The sequence below is a fragment of the Salvelinus fontinalis genome, chromosome 42 (assembly GCF_029448725.1).
Source record: "Salvelinus fontinalis isolate EN_2023a chromosome 42, ASM2944872v1, whole genome shotgun sequence".
Taxonomy (NCBI): Eukaryota; Metazoa; Chordata; class Actinopteri; order Salmoniformes; family Salmonidae; genus Salvelinus; species Salvelinus fontinalis.
In genome coordinates this window covers 20,077,380-20,099,090 of record NC_074706.1, presented here as the reverse complement: position 1 = coordinate 20,099,090, position 21,711 = coordinate 20,077,380, and the positions used below count along the sequence as shown (strand labels likewise).

At 43.2% G+C, this 21,711-nt stretch overlaps 1 protein-coding gene across 3 annotated transcripts; it reads right to left on the bottom strand.

Moving 5' to 3' along the window:
- Window positions 1-395: 395 nt before the first annotated feature.
- LOC129841454 (zinc finger protein 709-like) lies at window positions 396-17,440 on the bottom strand. 3 transcript variants are annotated; one of them, XM_055909724.1, is made up of 7 exons: window positions 16,940-17,440; window positions 16,417-16,547; window positions 16,082-16,237; window positions 12,926-13,078; window positions 8,195-8,306; window positions 7,700-7,821; window positions 396-968 (listed from the first exon to the last, which is right to left on the bottom strand). In XM_055909724.1, exons 1-7 carry the CDS (start codon window positions 17,214-17,216, stop codon window positions 927-929), a joined length of 993 nt encoding a protein of 330 aa, XP_055765699.1. In that variant the 5' UTR covers window positions 17,217-17,440; the 3' UTR covers window positions 396-926. The 3 variants fall into 3 exon arrangements, with proteins under 3 accessions (XP_055765699.1, XP_055765697.1, XP_055765698.1); XM_055909722.1 differs by having other exon boundaries at window positions 396-7,821; XM_055909723.1 differs by lacking the exon at window positions 16,940-17,440 and adding an exon at window positions 16,849-16,933 and having other exon boundaries at window positions 396-7,821.
- Between the last annotated feature and the right edge of the window lie 4,271 nt (window positions 17,441-21,711).

Sequence of the window (21,711 nt, the reverse complement as noted above, 5' to 3'; positions counted from 1 at the left end):
TCAGCCTGCTGCTGTTTCTCAAGATCAGTAGCTTCAGATGACACAAATGACTAAAAATAGAATGCATGTGTGTGACAACGGGAAGAAGCCAATTTGGCCGCCTCATTAGCTATGCTGTTACCAATATTAGCATAATCACTCCTACCTGTGTGTGCCTCAACCTTAACAATAGCCAATTTGTTAGGTTTTTACATAGTTTCAATCAACTGTTCAACATAAGGTATGTTTTTAATCGGTGTGCCTGTGGTATAAGTAAACCCTCCTGCTCTCCAAACCCCACACCAGGACAGACAAACCCCAATAGCATATGCTGAGTCTGAGTAGACAGTAAGGACCTTCTCTTCCCCTAATTCACAAGCTGTGGTCAGAGCTAATAAATCTGCCTGCTGCACTGATCAAATCAAATCAAGTTTATTTTATATAGCCCTTCGTACATCAGCTAATATCTCAAAGTGCTGTACAGAAACCCAGCCTAAAACCCCAAACAGCAAGCAATGCAGGTGCAGAAGCACGGTGGCTAGGAAAAACTCCCTAGAAAGGCCAAAACCTAGGAAGAAACGTAGAGAGGAACCAGGCTATGAGGGGTGGCCAGTACTCTTCTGGCTGTGCCGGGTGGAGATTATAACAGAACATGGCCAAGATGTTCAAATGTTCATAAATGACCAGCATGGTCAAATAATAATAATAATCACAGTAGTTATCGAGGGTGTAGCAAGTCAGCACCTCAGGAGTAAATGTCAGTTGGCTTTTCATAGCCGATAATTAAGAGTATCTCTACCGCTCCTGCGGTCTCTAGAGAGTTGAAAACAGCAGGTCTGGGACAGGTAGCACGTCCGGTGGACAGGTCAGGGTTCCATAGCCGCAGGCAGAACAGTTGAAACTGGAACAGCAGCAAGGCCAGGTGGACTGGGGACAGCAAGGAGTCATCATGCCAGGTAGTCCTGACGCATGGTCCTAGGGCTCAGGTCCTCCGAGAGAGAGAAATAAAGAGAGAAGGAGAGAATTAGAGAGAGCATACTTAAATTCACACAGGACACCGGATAAGACAGGAGAAGTACTCCAGATATAACCAACTGACCATAGCCCCCCGACACATAAACTACTGCAGCATAAATACTGGAGGCTGAGACAGGAGGGGTCAGGAGACACTGTGGCCCCATCCGATGATACCCCCGGACAGGGCCAAACAGGAAGGATATAACCCCACCCACTTTGCCAAAGCACAGCCCCCGCACCACTAGAGGGATATCTTCAACCACCAACTGATAAATGTTCTGGTAGGGGCTGTATAACCTCAATATCACCTTCCACATCTACTACAGCAAATCCTACATGTTTCATCCCTGTGCTTTGATCTATATAAGCAGAACCATCAACGAACAGAACCATGTCAGAGTCAAGCAGAGGTTTGTCTTTGTCCAGTACACATTCCTGGACTGTCCCGATGTCCCTGTTATTGTTACTGATGATTTGCTCAGGGAAGCCCCAACAACTTGTCCAGGTTTGCCTAAACAGGAACAGTGAGCTCTAGTGTCTATTAGAAATGGTAGGTCATACCCATTAACATTAAGAGTAACCATTGGTTCTTCCATCATTGAATTCATACTGGAGACACTGGAGCAGGGGAGTCGGGCGCCTTCATTGTTGATTCTGAGGGAAATAAGAACTGTTGGTGTTCTGATTTCCCGTTGGCCATGGCTGTCCTCTGTCATTAGCAAAGTTTCCTCTTTCTCTGCCAGGCCCAAAGTTTCCTCTTTCTCTGCCAGGCCCAAAGTTTCCTCTTTCTCTGCCAGGCCCAAAGTTTCCTCTTTCTCTGCCAGGCCCAAAGTTTCCTCTTTCTCTGCCAGGCCCAAAGTTTACTCTGCCCCCGTCGTAACCTCTTCCTTTTTCATTTCCCCCACACTGCGAACTCACATGCCCCAATTGCCCACAGGTCCAGCCTTGAGTGTTGTTCCAGTCACGAGGGGCTCTGGCGGGCCCACCTCCTCTTTTAGCTTTTTACTTTCGTCCACATCATCTGTGTCCATTGTCTCTTTAATCTTATCAGCAATTAGCACCTACAGATCTTCTTTCAACTTTCTCTTCTCTTTTCGTAATGTTTATAACTTATTATTTTACAGTCTTCCTTCTTCTCTCTTTCTTCCCTTTCTCTCTGGTCTCTGAATAGGTCACCCATGGATGGTAACACTTTGTACTTTTCTTTTACTTCTTTAGTAGTTTGTTTGTTTTCTACAGGTGGCCATATGTCTAGGGTCTTGTCTGTTCCTTTTTGTGGAGTGAGTTGGGGTGTCGAGGGAATCTCCCTCCAGGAACTTTTGTTCTCATGACGCTTGTTGCTGCTGTTGTGTCATCCACCTCCTTCATCAGTCCCCTAGCGGATAATTGTGGTTGCTTCTCCATTTTCTTCTGTCAGTGGTATGAGAGGGTAGATCTGTGTATAGTCACCCGGGGGTCCGGGTTCTGCCTCATTTCTTTCCTCCCTCACTCTATTGTTCTCTCCAGCTTTAGTTTGGTAACGGTAGCCTTGTTTATGAAGAACTGTCCTTCCAGCATCATCATTCCTATCACAGTTTCTGATACAAGAGTACTTTTCTTCTTCCCCTTCTTTTTGAAAATTTTTCTTGTCTGAATTATCTCCTTGACTAAATAAATCCAACCTAGTCTTGTTGCATGAACCATCCATTGGATATCTATTTTCTCCTGCCATCTCTGTCCAGACATGCCATTTCTTAAAAGTGAATGTAAATTCCACAGCAGGAAACTTATTTTGCATATATTCAACAGGTGTGACAGGCTTCATTGCTCCCATCTCCTCATTCTGGTTTGACTGTGCCATGGTTCTCCGGCTTTTTATTTAGATAGTCTGCGTGTAATGTGTTTTCCCCAATTTCTATAGGGTTATCCTAAAGTGGGTGTAATATGTAGACATATGCCTATTTAAATGATTCTCTACCTCCTTTCAGTATGTGTTAAACAACAGTAATCCTAATTCTACTTTCACTTAATCCAGGCTATAGTAAATGGTTCTACTAAACTCAAATATATTTCACACAAGGGCCTCACAGAGACAACCGCATGATAGACTTCAATTCCTAGTATTATATCTTAAGGGTGTAGCGTAACAGTAATATGTTATACACCAGTGCCCCCTGGTGATAGCGTCACAAAGTAATTTTCTATGAAAATCTCTACAGAACTTCCTTTTAATAATTTTACTGGTATACTAAGTGTTGTACATTTTCTATGGTAGGAAAGTGTCACTAACAAATATGTTCAACCTTTAATTCAAATGACTTTTTATTCCACCATTGGGCCATTACCCCAAAACCCCGCCATAATCCACAGACAGACAAACAAACAAATGAAACATGCAACGGACTATTCATAAACAACTCTACTCATTCACTGGGTAAATTTCACATAGAATTACCTCTACAAAAATAAAAAAATAAACCACCCTCCCATAGGTCAAGGTGGCCTGGGTAATAGTGGCTGAATTACCTCTACAAAATAAAAAATAACTTCAACACCTTCTACTCATGAGACCATATACAGTTATACAAACCTGCAGGGGAGACAATAGTTCCAGTGTTTTCTAAGGGTTCAGCAGTAATTTTCCACTCCCAAGTTGCTTTATAGTGGTATGTCTTACTTGTCTTTTCTCTTTCACTCCCCTGCAGAGTTCTGTGTCTATGAATCTCTTTTAGCCTTGAGGCGCTTTCTCACAGACACCCTGTTTTGACTGCAATAACTCACATATCTCTCAGACCGTTTCTTATAAGAGGCAGAGACTAGAAAAGAACTGTGGAACAATATTAAACCTTATAATGCATATACAGTGGGGAGAACAAGTATTTGATACACTGCCGATTTTGCAGGTTTTCCTACTTACAAAGCATGTAGAGGTCTGTCATTTTTATCATAGGTACACTTCAACTGTGAGAGACGGAATCTAAAACAAAAATCCGGAAAATCACGTATGATTTTTAAGTAATTAATTTGCATTGTATTGCATGACATAAGTATTTGATCACCTACCAACCAGTAAGAATTCCGGCTCTCACAGACCTGTTAGTTTTTCTTTAAGAAGCCCTCCTGTTCTCCACTGATTACCTGTATTAACTGCACCTGTTTGAACTTGTTACCTGTATAAAAGACACCTGTCCACACACTCAATCAAACAGACTCCAACCTCTCCACAATGGCCAAGACCAGAGAGCTGTGTAAGGACATCAGGGATAAAATTGTAGACCTGCACAAGGCTGGGATGGGCAGGTCTCTTTGACCTGAAGAGAGCTGGGACCACAGTCTCAAAGAAAACCATTAGTAACACACTACGCCGTCATGGATTAAAATCCTGCAGCGCACGCAATGTCCCCCTGCTCAAGCCAGCACATGTGCAGGCCCATCTGAAGTTTGCCAATGACCATCTGGATGATCCAGAGGAGGAATGGGAGAAGGTCATGTGGTCTGATGAGACAAAAATAGAGCTTTTTGGTCTAAACTCTACTCGCCGTGTTTGGAGGAAGAAGGATGAGTACAACCCCAAGAACACCATCCCAACCGTGAAGCATGGAGGTGGAAACATCATTCTTTGGGGATGCTTTTCTGCAAAGGAGACAGGACGACTGCACCGTATTGAGGGGAGGATGGATGGGGCCATGTATCGCGAGATCTTGGCCAACAACCTCCTTCCCTCAGTAAGAGCATTGAAGATGGGTCGTGGCTGGGTCTTCCAGCATGACAACGACCCGAAACACACAGCCAGGGCAACTAAGGAGTGGCTCCGTAAGAAGCATCTCAAGGTCCTGGAGTGGCCTAGCCAGTCTCCAGACCTGAACCCAATAGAAAATCTTTGGAGGGAGCTGAAAGTCCGTATTGCCCAGCGACAGCCCCGAAACCTGAAGGATCTGGAGAAGGTCTGTATGGAGGAGTGGGCCAAAATCCCTGCTACAGTGTGTGCAAACCTGGTCAAGAACTACAGGAAACGTATGATCTCTGTAATTGCAAACAAAGGTTCCTGTACCAAATATTAAGTTCTGCTTTATCAAATACTTACGTCATGCAATAAAATGCAAAACAATTACATAAAAATCATACAATGTGATTTTCTGGATTTTTGATTTTAGATTCCGTCTCTCACAGTTGAAGTGTACCTATGATAAAAATTACAGACCTCTACATGCTTTGTAAGTAGGAAAACCTGCAAAATCGGCAGTGTATCAAATACTTCTTCTCCACACTGTATATATATAGCTAATCTGTAGTCCAGGACCCTAATAATGTAGTGGGGGAGGGGTCTTATAGCCCTCCCCTTCTATTCATACAACATAAGCATAATCAAGTATTATAATACATCAATCATTTGATGCAGCCCCTATCATGACCCCAAACATAACACTTTGTATTCAGCAGTAGCGTAAAGCATTTCGCTACACTCACATTAACATCTGCTAACCATGTGTATGTGACAAATAAAATTTGAAGTACTTAAGTAGTACTTCAAACTATTTCTACTTAAGTAGTTTTGGGGGGTATTTGTACTTTACTACTTATATTTTTGACAACTTTTACTTTACTACATCCGTAAAGAAAATAATGTACTTTTTACTCCCTACATTTTCATTGACACCCAAAAGTACTCGTTACATTTTAAATGCTGAGCAGGACAAGAATATGGTCCAATTCATGCACTTATCAAGATAATACATGGTCATCCCTACTGCCTCTGATCTAGTGGACTCACTGAACACAAATGCATCGTTTGTAAATTATGTCTGAGTGTTGGAGTATGCCACTGGCTATTCGTAAAATGGTGCCACCTGCTTTGCTTAATATAAGGATTTTAAATAATTTACACTTTTACTTTTGATAGTTAAGTATATTTAGAACCAAATACTTTTACTCAAGTAGTATTTTACTTGAGTAACTTTCCATTAAGGGATCTATAGCTTATTCAAGTATGACAATTGGGTACTTTTTCCACCACTGGTATTCAGGACAAAAGGTGAATTGCTTTGCCACATTTCTTGCAGTATTACTTAAGTGCATGTTTATTCTGTACAGGCTTCCTTCTTTTCACTCTGTCAATTAGGTTAGTATTGTGAACTACAATGTTGTTGCGTCAGTGTTCTATCACAGCCAATGAACTCTGTAAACATTTTAAAGTCACCATTGGCCTCATGGTGAAATCCCTGAGTGGTTTCCTTCCTCTCCAGCAACTGAGTTAGGAAGGTCGCCTGTATCTTTGTAGTGACTGGATGTATTGGCACACCATCCAAAGTGTAATGAAAGGGATATTCAAATGTTGCTTTTTTTTTTTTTTTTTACCCATCTACCAATAGGGGCACTTCTTTGTGAGTCATTGAAAAACCTCCCTTGTCTTTGTGGTTTAATCTGTGTCTGAAATTCACTGCTTGACTAAGGGACCTTACAGATAATTGTATGTATGGGGTACAGCGATGAGGCAGTCATTCACAAATCAAGTTAAACACTATTATTGCACACAGTGTCCATGAAACTTATTATGTGGCTTGTTAAGCACATTTGTACTTCTGAATTTATTTAGGCTTGCCATAACAAGGGGGTTGAATACTTATTGACTCAAGACATTTCAGCTTTTGATTTGTAAAACCTTTGAAAAACATAATTCCACTTTGACATTACTGTGTAGGCGAGTGACAAAAAATATATATGAAATACATTTTAAATTCAGGCTGTAACACAATATTGTACTACATGCCTTATATCACACAATGTATGGGCCTTGCACTTCAACGATTGACCCACAACTGCTGTTTACTGGATGTATCTATGTCATCTTGCTGCATCTACCTTTAATGCAGGGTTTGATCTAAACGTCAGAATCGAGTGTTATGGTTACTTTCTATGTTATAGTGGAATGTTTTTTCTGCTGGTGCATCTTGAGGTATCTCCTCTCCGAGAACCTCTTCCCGCAGTGAGTACAGGCGAATGGCCTTTCTCCCGTGTGGACCTTGAGGTGCATCTTCAGCTGGTGCTGGCGGGAGAATTTCTTCTCACACTGGGGGCAGCTGTAGGATTTCTCCCCCGTGTGGACTCTCTGGTGCCTGTTCAGGCTGGACGATTGTGAAAAACTGGCCTGGCACAGGTGGCAGCCGAATGGTTTCTCCCCCGTGTGCACCCTCTGGTGGATCACCTGTTTGCAGAAACTGAAGGCTTTCCCACAGAATGAACACGGAAAGCGCTTCTCTTTGCCACCGGATCTACTGATAGCATCACTACTACTGTCATTTGGCAATGGGCTTGTGTAGCCATTTAGTGTTGAAGCACTGGCTTTGTCTGAGGTCTGGTTTAACATTAGGAGAGTGTGAGGAGGGCCAGGAAGTGTCTGTGTTGTCGCAGGGTCCATATTCCAGTTGACAGATCCTATCGAAGGCAGGCTGAAGGCGGCACCTGTTAGGGGGTTAACCTGAGGCGCCATCAGTCTCTCTGAATCACAACTATAGGAGCAGGACGGAGCATCGTTAGCAGAGTCTGTTTCTGTTCTCTCCTGCCGCATATGGATACCTCCCAGTCCCCGTGGACCAAATCTACACCTCACCCTGTTGTCATGGAGACTAAGTTCGGTTGTTGTTCTGTGTTCGACTGTCAGTTTCTGGTTGTGGTTAACAGTGTTGTTCCCCAGCCCAGAGTTGAAGACGCTGTCCCATCCACTGACCTCCACTATGTTGTTTCTGGTCCTGCCCTGCTCAGTGATGTTGTCCCCTGGGCTCTTGGCTTCACTGGTCTGGGTATCCAAAATTGTTGTCCAGTCTCCTCTGTTAGCCTCCAGCCAACCACCTGCAGGAAGAGGTTAGAAAATAGGCTTTAAAAACATGGCAGAGAACTCTACATGTTTTTTTTGTCAATTACCTGGTCAAGTTCATAGATTCTAATGTCTGTTTTTACATGTAAACATAAGTTCTATTGATTTAATGAATGAAGAAAATATAGAAGAAAATAAAATAGCCAGGCGCATCACTATTCCCAATGAAGATCTATTACTGTATGTAGGCAGGTAGCCTAGCGGTTAAGAGCATTGGGGCAGTAACAGAAAGGTTGCTGGTTCGAATCGTGAGCCGTCTCGTTGAAAAATCTGTACTTAACCCTAATTGCTCTGGAATAGAATTGTGTCTGCTAAATGACTAAATGTAAATATGCATGTCTCCCTTACCTTGCTCCCCAATCTTTAGTGCACTCAGCAGGTCAATGCTCTCTGGTCTGTCCTCTATTTTCTCCTCTTTGACCAGCAGCAGATCAGGCTTCCCATCCTCCATGTCTACTGACTGTAAGAGATACAGAGTGAGAGGATGTTGGATCAAGAAATCTGATATGAGCACCCTGCTATGGAGCATCTTCTGATTGGGCAATGAGGGATTGCTATGAGTATTATGCAAACATGTTAGTTGATTTGATACTATGCAAACATGTTAGTTGATTTGATTACTTGACACTCATTAAAATGGTTTGATATTTCAAAGGCATGGTCTCACACTTAAAGGGCAACTCCACCACTTTTCAACCTCACTTTCATTATCTCCAATACAATACCAGTGTCAACATACACTAAAAGTATTAAGACACCTGCTCGTAGAACATCTCTTTCCAAAATCATGGGTATTAATATAGAGTTGGTCCCCCCCCCCTTTGCTGCTATAACAGCCTCCACTCTTATGGGAAGGCTTTCCACTAGCTGTGGGGACTTGCTTCCATTCAGCCACAAGAGCATTAGTGAGGTTGGGCACTGATGTTGGGTGATTAGTCCTGGCTCGCAGTCGGCGTTCCAATTCATCCCAAAGGTGTTAGATGAGGTTGAGGTCAGGGCTCTGTGCAGGCCTGTCAAGGTCTTCCACGTCGATCTCGACAAACCACTTCTGTTTGGACCTCACTTTGTGCATGGGGGCATTGTCATGCTGAAACAGGAAAAGGCCTTCCCCAAACTGTTTTCACAAAGGTGGAAGCACAGAATCTTCTAGAATGTCATTGTCAAATCAAAATAAAATTGTATTTGTCTCATGCGCCAAATACAACAGGTGTACACCTTAGTGAAATGCTTACGTACAAGCACTTAACCAACAATGCAGTTTTAACAAAATACCTACAAAAAAGTAAGAGATTGGAACAACAAATAATTAGAGCAGCAGTAAATAACAATAGCGGGGCTACATACAGGAGGGTACCGGTACAGAGTCAATGTGCGGGGGCAACGGTGTCGAGGTAATATGTACATGTAGATAGTTATTAAAGCATAGATAATTACAGAGAGTTACAGCAGCGTAGAAAAAAATTTTTTTAGAGCCTTCCTCTGACACCGCCTGGTATACAGGTCCTGGATGGCAAGAAGCTTGGCCCCAGTGATGTACTGGGCCGTACGCACTACCCTCTGTAGTGCCTTGCGGTCGGAGGCCAAGCAGTTGCCATACCAGGCAGTGATGCAACCCGTCAGGATGCTCTCAGTGGTGCAGCTGTAAAACCTTTTGAGGACCTAAGGACCCATGCAAAAGGGGAAATAGGTTTTGTCATACCCTCTTCACGACTGTCTTGTGTGCTTGGACCATGTTAGTTTGTTGGTGATGTGGATGCCAAGGAACTTGAAGCTCTCAACCTGCTCCACTACAGCCCTGTCAATGAGAATGGGGGCGTGCTCCGTCCTCCTTTTCCTGTAGTCCACAATCATCTCCTTTGTCTTGATCACGTTGGGGAGAGGTTGTTGTCCTTGCACCACATTGTCAGGTCTCCGATCTCCCTATAGGCTGTCTCATCGTTGTTGGTGATCAGGCCTACCACTGTTGTCATCAGCAAACTTAATGATGGTGCTGGAGTCATGCTTGGCCGTGCAGTCATGAGTGAACAGGGAGTACAGGAGGGGACAGAGCACGCCCCTCTGAGGGGCCCCCGTGTTGAGGATCAGCGTGGCGGATGTGTTGTTACCTACCCTTATCTGGGGACGGCCCGCCAGGAAGTCCAGGATCCAGTTGCAGAGGGAGTTGTTTAGTCCCAGGGTCTTTAGCTTAGTGATGAGTTTTGAGGGCACTATGGTGTTGAACACTGAGCTGTAGTCAATAAATAGCATTCTCACATAGGTATTCCTTTTGTCCAGGTGTGAAAGGGCAGTGTGGAGTATGTGGATCTGTTGGTGTAGTATGCAAATTGGAGTGGGTCTAGTGTTTCTGGGATAATGGTGTTGATGTGAGCCCTGACCAGCCTTTCAAAGCACTTCATGGCTACAGACGTGAGTGCTACGGGTCGGTAGTCATTCATGCAGGTTACCTTAGTGTTCTTGGGCACAGGGACTATGGTGGTCTGCTTAAAACATGTTGGTATTACAGACTCAGACAGGGAGAGGTTGAAAATGTCCGTGAAGACACTTGCCAGTTGGTCAGCGCATGCTCGGAGTACACGTTCTGGTAATCCGTCTGGCCCTACGACCTTGTGAATGTTGACCTGTTTAAAAGGTCTTACTCACCTTGGCTGCGGAGAGCGTGATCACACAGTCGTCCGGAACAGCTGATGCTCTCATGCATATTTCAGTGTTACTTGCCTTGAAGCAAGCATATTTAGCTTGTCTGATAGGCTCGTGTCACTGGGAAGCTCTCGGCTGTGCTTCCCTTTGTAGTCTGTAATAGTTTGCAAGCCCTGCCACATCCGACGAGCATCGGAGCCGGTGTAGTACGATTCGATCTTAGTCCTGTGTTGACGCTTTTCCTTTTTGATGGTTTGTCTGAGGGCATAGCGGGATTTCTTATAAGCCTCCGGGTCAGAGTCCCGCTCCTTGAAAGCGGCAGCTCTACCCTTTAGCTCAGTGCAACTGTTGCCTGTAATCCATGGCTTCTGGTTGGGGTATGTATGTACAGTCACTGTGGGGACAACATCCTCAATGCACTTATTGATAAAGCCAGTGACTTTTGTGGTGTACTACTCAATGCCATCGGAAGAATCCCGGAACATATTCCAGTCTGTGCTAGAAAAACAGTCCTGTAGTTTAGCATCTGCTTCATCTGACCACTTTTTTATAGACAGAGTCACTGGTGCTTCCTGCTTGAATTTTTGCCTGTAAGCAGGAATCAGTAGGATAGAATTATGGTATATTTGCCAAATGGAGGGCGAGGGAGAGCTTTGTACGCGTGTGGAGTAAAGGTAGTCAGAAATGTCTCTCTGGTTGCACATTTGACATGCTGATAGAAATTAGGTAAAACTGATTTAAGTTTCCCTGCATTAAAATCCTCACCACTAGGAGCACCGCCTCTAGATGAGTGTTTTCCTGTTCGCTTATGGCGGTATACAGCTCATTGAGTGCGGTTTTAGTGCCAGCATTGGTCTGTGGTTGTATGTAGACAGCTATAGGTAGATAGTGTGGTCTACAGCTTATCATGAGACACTCTACCTCTGGAGAGCAAAACCTCGAGACTTCCTTAGATATCGTGCAACAGCTGTTGTTTACATATTTGCATAGGCCCCCGCGCCTTGTCTTAGCAGAGGCTGCTGTTCTATCCTGCCGATGAGTGTATACCCAGCTTTATGTTCTTAATGTTGTCGTTCAGCCACGACTCGGTGAAACATAAGATATTACAGTTTTTAATGTCCCGTTGGTCGGATATATGTGCTTTCAGTTCGTCCCATTTATTTTCCAGCGATTGAACGTTAGCTAGCAGGACGGAAGGCAAAGGCAGATTAGCCACTCGTCGCCTGATCCTCACAAGGCAACCCAATCTTTTTCCGCGAAATCTCAGTTTCCTTCTCCAGTGAATGACGGGGATCTGGGACTGGCCGGGTGTCTGTTTCGCTGTAGCGTTAAGATTTCCCTTCACTGGAACTAAGGGGCCTAGCCCGAACAATGAAAAACAGCCCCAGACCATTATTCCTCCTCCACCAAACTTAACAGTTGGCATTATGCATTGGGACGGGTAGAGTTCTCCTGGCATCCGCCAAACCTAGATTTGTCCGTCGGACTGCCAGATGGTGAAGCGTGATTCATCACTCCAGAGAACGCGTTTCCACTGCTCCAGAGTCTAATGGCAGCAAGCTTTACACCACTCCAGCCGATGCTCGGCATTGCGCATGGGGATCTTAGGCTTGTGTGCAGCTGCTTGACCATGGAAACGGCACATTTCTAAAGTGTAAGTAGAAAAAAATATAACATAACATTCTACCTACCCAAAGACATTAAAAAAAAAGTGATTTTCAAACACTAAGATTCGAAGTGATGTGGGGAGCAAGGAAATATCCTCCCTTGGGCTAGAAACTCGGTGCAGGTTTTGAAAATGAATGTTTTTTTACTTTCAATCCTACCCAGAGATGTCACAGAGAAGCGTTTTTTTAGGACCTTATCTTTTTACCACAGATCATAGAAACGGTCTTGTTTTCACATATGTAGACACTGATTTCGTGCTGGAAATGATGATTATGAGATTGAAAAGTGGCAGAACGGACCTTTAAGATGACATGAACCAAGACCGGGGCCGTATCCACAAAAAGGATATTTCCAATAACAATACATTCGGAAAGTATTCAAACCCCTTGACCTTTTCCACATTTTGCTACGTTACAGCCTTATTTAAAAAAATGTTTTATTTTTATTCCCTCATCAATCTACACACAATACCCCAACTTTTCAGAAGGACAACCATCTCTGCAGCACTCCACCAATCAGGCCTTTATTGTAGAGTGGCCACTCCTCAGTAAAAGGCACATGGCAGCCTGCTTGGAGTTTGCCAAAAGTCATGCTTCCTCGAACCCCATGCTGTAGTGACGCCTCAACACCGCGATGTAATGCCTTAGACAGCTGTGCCACTCTGGAGGGCCCATAACAGGCTTTTAAAATGTAATATTGGTGGACAATTTCAACTTAAAATATTTTTTAAAAGGCACTCATTTAGTGGAACAACCCAGTTCACAGTGGGCTCACCTCCGTGAGACTGTGTGTGGTCCTGTACAGCTCAGCTGGTTCCTCTTTGGGTTCAGGAGGAGGTGTAGTCTGGTTGTCCTCCACGACCATGGTCACCTCAGGGTTCCCCAGACCCTCCTCCTTCACCAGCAGCACATCTGGACCCTCCTCCTCCTGGAAGAGAGAGGTGATACAGATTACACAGACATACACTCCCTCAGGTACGTACACACACAGATAATAAACACACTTTCAGCATGGAGTTATCTATCCCCACTACGTTTGAGTCCTATACTGTAGTTACAGAATGACTTCATTGTCTTTAAACCCATCATGGTGGACATAAATATGATGTGGGTAAATAGAAGTCAGATAAACCTGACTAAACTATTTTGACGTGTACAGTAGGTGTTTGTTAGTGTGTGGGTATGTGTAGGTATTAGGGCTGTCAAACGATAACAATAATCAAGTTAATGGCATTAGTAAATCGTATTAGTCAACATTTTTAAATGTGCTCAAATTTGTCCCCCAAAGAAAGACTTTTCCATTTAAAAAGTAGTGCATTGATGTACAGGCATACGATGCTTTGATCGTAAGGGACGGAAACACAAAATGATCTACATCAGAATCTTTTAATAGCATTTTCCCCATAAACAACACAAAAGTCCCTAACATAGCTACAGCTATTAGTGCTCCCAATGTTTGTGTAGGTCTACTTCCTCTTATCAATGTTCTTGAAGTGTAACACTTGTACACAGTACAGACCACACACACACACACACACTCTCTCTTTCTCTTACACACACCATTTTAAGTACTGTTAAAGCATTCTAGGTAAAAATAACTGTCTCTGGATACAAAGAACAAAGAGCTTTTAAACTGATGAAAGCATTGTAACCATCTGTACTGTTCAGATACCTTTACACTCATAGTCCTACGCAGTCTCCCTCCCACTTACTCCCACTCTCACACTATTGACTATGATATTGATGACTGCTTTGTTGGGAAAGAGAAAGAATGGCATTTCACTGGACTAGTGCACATGACAATAAAAACGTGAAACTTAAACACATCCTCGCTCTCACACATTCACACATTCACACATTCACACATTCATACACACCCCACTCTTGCACATGCAGCCTAACTTTGAAGCATATTTTTGAGGAGCCTATTCCTTTTCAGTTCTTCCTGTGCAATCCAAATGTGCATAGCCTAGTCAGTGGTCAAGTTATCAGGTTGCTAGGTAACATGACCAGCTAGCTAACCAATGGTGTTTGTTATCAAATCAAAAAACAGCAGCTTGCGAGTAATTTAAAACCAATCCGCGTCTGAAAGAAAAACAATAGCTCCAGTACTATTGGGTATAACTTTCACATGATTTTGGCTAGAGGCACACAGTCTTCAGCTATGCAAAGGCGCAAGCATTGACTGTAGCTGTGTTCCCTGTTGTGTTCTGCATTTAAAAGCGCCGGTGCGGAAACACCTGCGCTTAAAAAGGTTCCATGTGGTGAAGATATGGAAACGCAATTAACGGCATCCAAAGAATGTACCGCGATAAACACGTCACACGTTAAACGATGGCCCTAGTAGAAATATTTAGTAAGTGTATATTGGTTATAAAGCACTGTTGTGTGTGTATGCAGAATAGGTTGAGATCATATGTGATGAATATTAAAGAGAATCTCAATAAAAGTCCCATTTTGTGTTTATTAAACATAAACACGTTTTAAATACACCATATGAAAACCACATATACACATGCCCCAACTAAATATCAGCATTAACTTGTTGAACTGCATTTATTTTATCATTAAAAGTGTCTTGGGGAAAAAATCAGTAGGTGAATGGAAGTAATCCAGGCATTTGTAAACATATATCCTACACAGTACAAATATAATATGTAATAGACTTTAGGCTTATATATCACACAATATCTGGATGCAAAATTCTACCCAGGAATATTCAACACTGAAATCTGTTACTCGTTATTCCAAATGCACCTGTGGATCTTTTCTGCTGATAACAATGACAATGTATCAATTTGCCTTTAATGCAGGGCTTGATCTAAACGTCACAAGCTATCGCATTAAATGGTTTCTTTCGATGTTATAGATTGGAATGATTTTTCTGCTGGTGTATTCTGAGGTAGCTCCTCTCTGAGAACCTCTTCCCGCAGTGCATACAGGCAAACAGCGTTTCTCCCGTGTGGACCTTCAGGTGCATCTTCAGCTGGTGCTGGCGAGAGAACCTCTTCTCACACTGGGGGCAGCTGTAGGGTTTCTCCCCTGTGTGGACGCTCTGATGCCTCTTCAGGTCACCAGCCTCGGCAAAGCGCATGTGACACTGTGTACAGCTGAAGGGTTTCACCCCTGTGTGGACCCTCTGGTGCCTCTTCAGGTTGCCAGCCTGGGCGAAGCGCATGTGACACTGCGTACAGCTGTAGGGTTTCACTCCTGTGTGGACCCTCTGGTGGATCTCCACATTATGGGGGCAGCTGAAGCCTTTGTTACAGAACATGCAGAGGAACCATTTCTCTTTACTATTGCACGATGTAGAGTCCCCTCTCTGAGCCTGGGCTCTAGTCCTGTCATTTGAGTTCAATACCTGATCAAAAAGGACGCGGCCGTGTGAATCAGAAGGCTCCATCGACGTGGACACTGGGTCGCATTCTCTGAATGCATGTAAAGGGGAGTGGGTCGCAACATTTAGATTTGTCTCCAAGCTTTCCCTGTAATCTAAGAAGTCACTGGTGTTGTCCAGCGAGTGTCCTTCTCTTGAGTGAGTCTCGTCTGCATTCCATGTCTGAGGAGAGTTCCGCTCAACTTTCACAATAACCTCATTTACGACAAGACCTTCCCCTTTCTTATCTAGGTGCCTTTCAGAGTTTACACTACTACTGTAACGGTTCCAGTCCCTTCTCATTGGATTAATCTGTGTATCTAAGCCCACAGGCATGTCACCAGATATCATCTGTGTCTCTGTAGCGTATGAACAGGACGGATCATTGTGAGTCTGTAATGCATCACCTGAGTCCCGATTGGATAAAACTGTCCTCGGGTTAGCGTAAATTAAATACTCTGAGTGGGGTGCAGGAGGACAGCCCAGTCGCCCCAGCCCAGTTAAAGTCTCGGTGACTGTCTCTGACTTGAGTGCGGCGTTTGGCGTTCCACTGACCTCCGTGATGCTGCGTTGGGTCCTGGGCTGCACTGGGGCGGTGGTGGGGTCCTCTGTGGCTACAGCCGCTCCAGTCTGGATGTCTGTGCTGTGCCGTGGGTCCTCCTCTCCTTCAGACCGCTCCAGCTTGACCACAGGACCTGCAGCCTCTGCAGACTGACAAAGAAGAGAGGAGGTTATTGGATAACAATGTCATAGGGAAGTCTCACAAGCTTCCCTATGGCAGATAAATGAGGATGTACATGTAAGCAAGTGAATAGCGGTGGGGAGCCTTTCTGAAATAAATTGGCAACATTTGATGTACTGCAATTTTGATGTAATACTATTACACTAACCTCTATCATGATAATGTGCTGGGTTGAGGTTCCACTCCCATCATCATCAGTGATTGGTTGGTCATCTCTCCATGTATTGTGTCCCACTGGCTTAACAAAGCTTCTGTAGCCTCCAGTGCGATGTCCTTCACCTGAGAGAGTGATTGGGCGAAAAGAGATGGATAGGTTAGGTACTGTCAATGCTCAACTGTATATTGTACACTAAGGTAACATTTCTCATAACTTCTTGAAATACTATTTATTGATCGATGTATTATGTTCCATGTGTTACATTGTTTTCATTGAGTTAATAATAGGACACTCATCAAGCTGTTTTCAAATGCAATTTGTTTTCAAATGCAGTAAATTAATAATCTGGTTATAATATGAGTTTTTTTGCGCCAATATAGCTAAGTAATCAGGGGAATTATTGCATACTATTCAAAAACTGACCAAGACCAAATTCTGGGTAACACATCTGAACAGATGTCCAGAGGGGAACGGTGCGACAGGCCGCGCATCCTCGGCCTTCTGCAAAATGTACCTCTTGCCATTCCTCTGTATCGGTCGAGGATCTTAACACTACTGGGTCGAATGGCGAGGACGCGTTCTGGCATTGTCCTCTCAGCGCGCTCCCGTGCCACCTTCAGTTCCAGTAGTTTTCTCCGCAATGTCCTGTTTTCTTTCTGGCTTTGAGTTATTTCCAAACGAAACACTGCATAGTCGTCGTCTACGAGTTTACAGATCTCTGCAACGGCTGCATTCGCTAGCACCTCCATGATGGAGGCTATTTGAGTGTGAAAAACCATACAGTTAGCCATTGTTAGCGAACGTTAGTAGCTAGCGTTACCTATATACCTTCTATCGACTAAGTCGTCTCCAACACGAATGATACTCTATATGGGGTGAGAATGTGATGCTGTGCAGTTATGACTACTCATATTTTGAAATCCAGGGTGTTAATAAACGTCTAAGAAATGGTTCTTGGTCACTGTGGTTCACTTCCTTCTTCTTAGGTGGGGTTTAACGGCGGTTGGCATCCAATATTGATGGTGTATTACCGCCACCAACTGTACAGGGGTGAAAAAAGGAAACTGCATACGGTGAGAGTGGGAGATACTTTTTGATATTATCTCTCTCCTTCAGTTCTTCAAACGTCAAACCACTCTGCCGCATCCACAGTAATGCCCATCTTTCTGGACTTTCCCTCCACGTTAGCTGTGCCATTGATCACCATTGCCATAAAAACCACAACGTCCACCTTCTTTACATACAGCATATCTGGATCCTGCTGGTGGGAGGCCAACTCTGCAGCCTGCAGAGGCTTACCTGATAACATCGGACATTCTACTTTTTCTACCCTTTCTACCGCCCCCGCATAGGAGACAGACTGAATTCCCTGATTTTGGCCACCTCCATCTCTTTCACCCTATATGGGAATTCCAAGGATATCGCCTCATGTTCTCCACCACAGTTACAATACTTTATTCCTCTGTAATTTTCTTCTGCTATACAGTCTCCATCAAAGTGGTTTCGCCCACACGTCCCACATCTCGGCTCCTTCCGCCTGCAGACACTTTCTGCATGTCCAAACATTTTACATCTGTTACACTGCAAAGGCCTGGATATAAAAGCTCTGACAGGGTAATACACATATCCCAGCTGCACTCGGGTCGGGAGAGACTCCACATAAAAACAAAACACAAGGAGAGACAAACACTTCTTGCCATTAACCACACTATTCATCCAGCGTACATCAACCACTCCAGAAATGTACTTTAGCATATCAATATCAACTTATTATGCAACTCCAGAAATGACTCCTTTAATAAGTGCCCTGCTCTGATTTAACTTTACCCAAATCTTTCTCCACCACTTTGGATATCTTCAATGGGTTTATCGAGTTGGGTGTACATAGTTCCAGAAAACAGACTCCTACCAAGATACGATGGGGAATTATCAACCCTATCCTTTTCCTTTCCCATATCAATTTAGCTTATTTTTCCATTTGTTTGGACAAATGTCCATTCTTAATTTCCACTGCAAATTGATTAAAGCGCCACCATAGCAATAAACGCAAGACACCCTACCTTATTAAACTCATCCTCTCTGGATCTCTCTTCAGGCCTACTCACTGAGGGGCTCCAAGTCGAATCCCTCACCCTTGGGCTAACCGCTACTCTCGTCACTGCCTCAGCACAGGACACTTTCTTCCCCACTCAAACTCTGGCAATCTCAACCTGTCTCTCTCTCACAGGGCACTTCGGATACCCAGCTGCATGAGCACCCCCACACACAGTGCTTTCTCTATCCCAACTTTACACTCCCTCTGACTATCCAAGTGAGAAAAAAGTATATTTTTTATATTACAAGTCTACTGAAGTATACTTAAATATGCTACAAATTCACATAATATACTACAAATACGAGATGTACTTTTCTCGTATATCTAGTACTATCTTTACTATCATTACACTTAACACACATTTTAAATGCATTGTTTTTCTGTCTAAGTATACTACCGTAGTGGAGCAGGTTGAGAGCTTCAAGTTCCTTGGCCTCCACATCACCAACAAACTAACATGGTCCAAGCACACCAAGATAGTCGTGAAGAGGGCACAACAAAACCTATCCCCCCCAGGAGACTGAAAAGATTTGGCATAGGTCCTCAGATCCTCAACAGGTTTTACAGCTGCACCATCGAGAGCATTCTGACAGGTTGCATCACTGCCTGGTAAGGCAACTGCTCGGCCTCCGACCGCAAGGCAGAGGGTAGTGCGTACGGCCCAGTACATCACCGGGGCCAAGCTTCCTGACATCCAGGACCTCTATACCAGGCGGTGTCAGAGGAGTTTAATAACTCTATCTACATGTACATGTTACCTCATTTACCTCGACACCGGTTCCCCGCACATTGACAATGTTCCGGTACCCCCTGTATATAGCCCTGCTATTGTTTTTTTACTACTAATTATTTGTTATTCTTATCTCTTACTTTTTGGGGGGTATTTTCTTAAAACTGAATTGTTGGTTAAGTTAAGGGCCTGTAAGTAAGCATTTCACTGTAAGAATACCTGTTGTATTTGGCGCATGTGACAAATAACATTTGATTTGATTTGAAAGAGCAGGTGTTCCTAATGTTTTGTACACTCACTGTATATGGATCTTTTTAAAACTAGGGTACCAAGTCATTAATAAACATTTGCAATTTTTTTGATGTTGATACATTAAGATATAAAGGGAGAATATAGATACATTCAATTGAATTCATGAGATGAATCAAAACTTACGTTTAAACCTTTTTTCATGCTTGGAGTCTTCACAGTGTCGGCAAAAATTGTGTGATATAAAACACCACCTTTCTTTCCTTACATTTATGATACAGTTGTTTGTTATTATATCATATACTAAGCATTTATCAATTGAATTACACATTGACATTGATTCGGTGAAATTCCTGGATATTGTTGTCAGACATCGTTTTTTAAGGAGATCTTGGATTGTGTACCGTAACCTCATAACATTTCGTATCTCTCTCTATGTTATGGTGTGGAAACAGTTTTCATGGGCAACAGTTTATGTGATTGCAAAATCCAATGCATTAAACAGAAAGAGTAACTTTAATATGATTACTAAAACTACAATTGATACTGAAATTAATGGGGTTCTTTAATATAATTACGCATAATAGTTGTTTGAGGTGCGTTTGGTGTCTAGCTGTATTCAAAATATATTTGTTTTGCTATTTCGCTAATATACTAAGAATATACTTAAGTACAAAAAATACATCTGATTTAGATATGTTATATATTTTAAATTTATGAAAGTATATTTATCACAGACATACTTCTATATACTTAAATATATTGATCTTCAACAAGAAAAAAATCCTGTTTGGGTATGCCCTCCTGCACATTTCGGGATCTCCCTCCTACACACTGCACCAAATCTTTGGCACCTAAAGCACGGTAGGGTTTCAGAACATAGGTTATATTTGCTATTCTGTGAGAGCCTAACCTGACCTTATCAGGTAGAAACTCTGTGCCAAAGCTCACTGCACACATCAACAACGGTTGCCCACGAAGCACGGTCGTTACCCATCGCTCCACAAAGGCCACGGCCCTTGTAAAGCAAGGGGCAACACTACTTAAGTCTTAGAGCAAGTGACGTAACTGATTGAAATGCTACTAGCGCGTACCCGCTAACTAGCTAGCCATTTCACATCCGTTACACAGACAGGGTATTCGGTCTCGCCATTGGCAACGGGTCTACGACTCACCAAATGGCACGCATCAGAAACAGCAGGAAATATTACACTCAATGCTACCCCATTGATCACGACACAGGTCAATCCCCGAGGCGCGTGACGCGTTGCGCCCACTGCGGTTGGGCGGAGGATGCAACCTTTATCAGTTTGTCATTCACCCAGCTTGAAACAACATATGGACATTTCCATCTAAAAGGATCCATGAGGACCAACATGTGAAGTTCATAGGAGCATGTCAAATTGGGTGTCAAATGAAAGATAAGAGTCTATATATTTAAAACAAAATCAAGGCATATATACATTTTTAAACCATTTTCCATCCTAAAAATGTGAAATAAGTGAAGCCTTTGATTTCTGGTCAATCAAATGGAAAAGGGTCTGAGACAACAGCTTCCGGAAACAGTCTTAAAAGGTATTAGAAATACATCCAAACACAATAATGTTGATGTAGAGACCCCTGCCAACTAATATCAACACTTATATTTACACTGAACAAAAATATAAATGCAATATGCAACAATTTCAAAGATTTTACTGAGTTACAGTTCATATAAGGAAATCAGTAAATTTAAATAAATGCATTAGGCCCTAATCTATGGATTTCACATAAATGGGAATACTGTTGGTCACAGATGCCTTAAAAAAAGGTAGGGGCATGGACCAGAAAACCAGTCAGTATCTGGTGTAACCATGATTTGCCCCATGCAGTGCGACACATCTCCTTCACATAGAGTTGATCAGGCTGTTGATTGTGGCCTGTGGAATGTTGTCCCACTTCTCTTCAATGGCTGTGGGAAGTTGCTGGATATCGCCGAGAACTGGAACACGCTGTCGTACACGTCGATCCAGAGCATACCAAACATGATCAATGGATGACATGTCTGGTGAGTATACAGGCCATGGAAGAACTGGGACATTTTCAGCTTCAAGGAATTGTGTACAGATCCTTGCAACATGGGGCCGTGCATTATCATGCTGAAACATGAGGTGATGGCGGCGGATGAATAGCACAATGGGCCTCAGAATCTCGTCACGGCATCTCTGTGAAT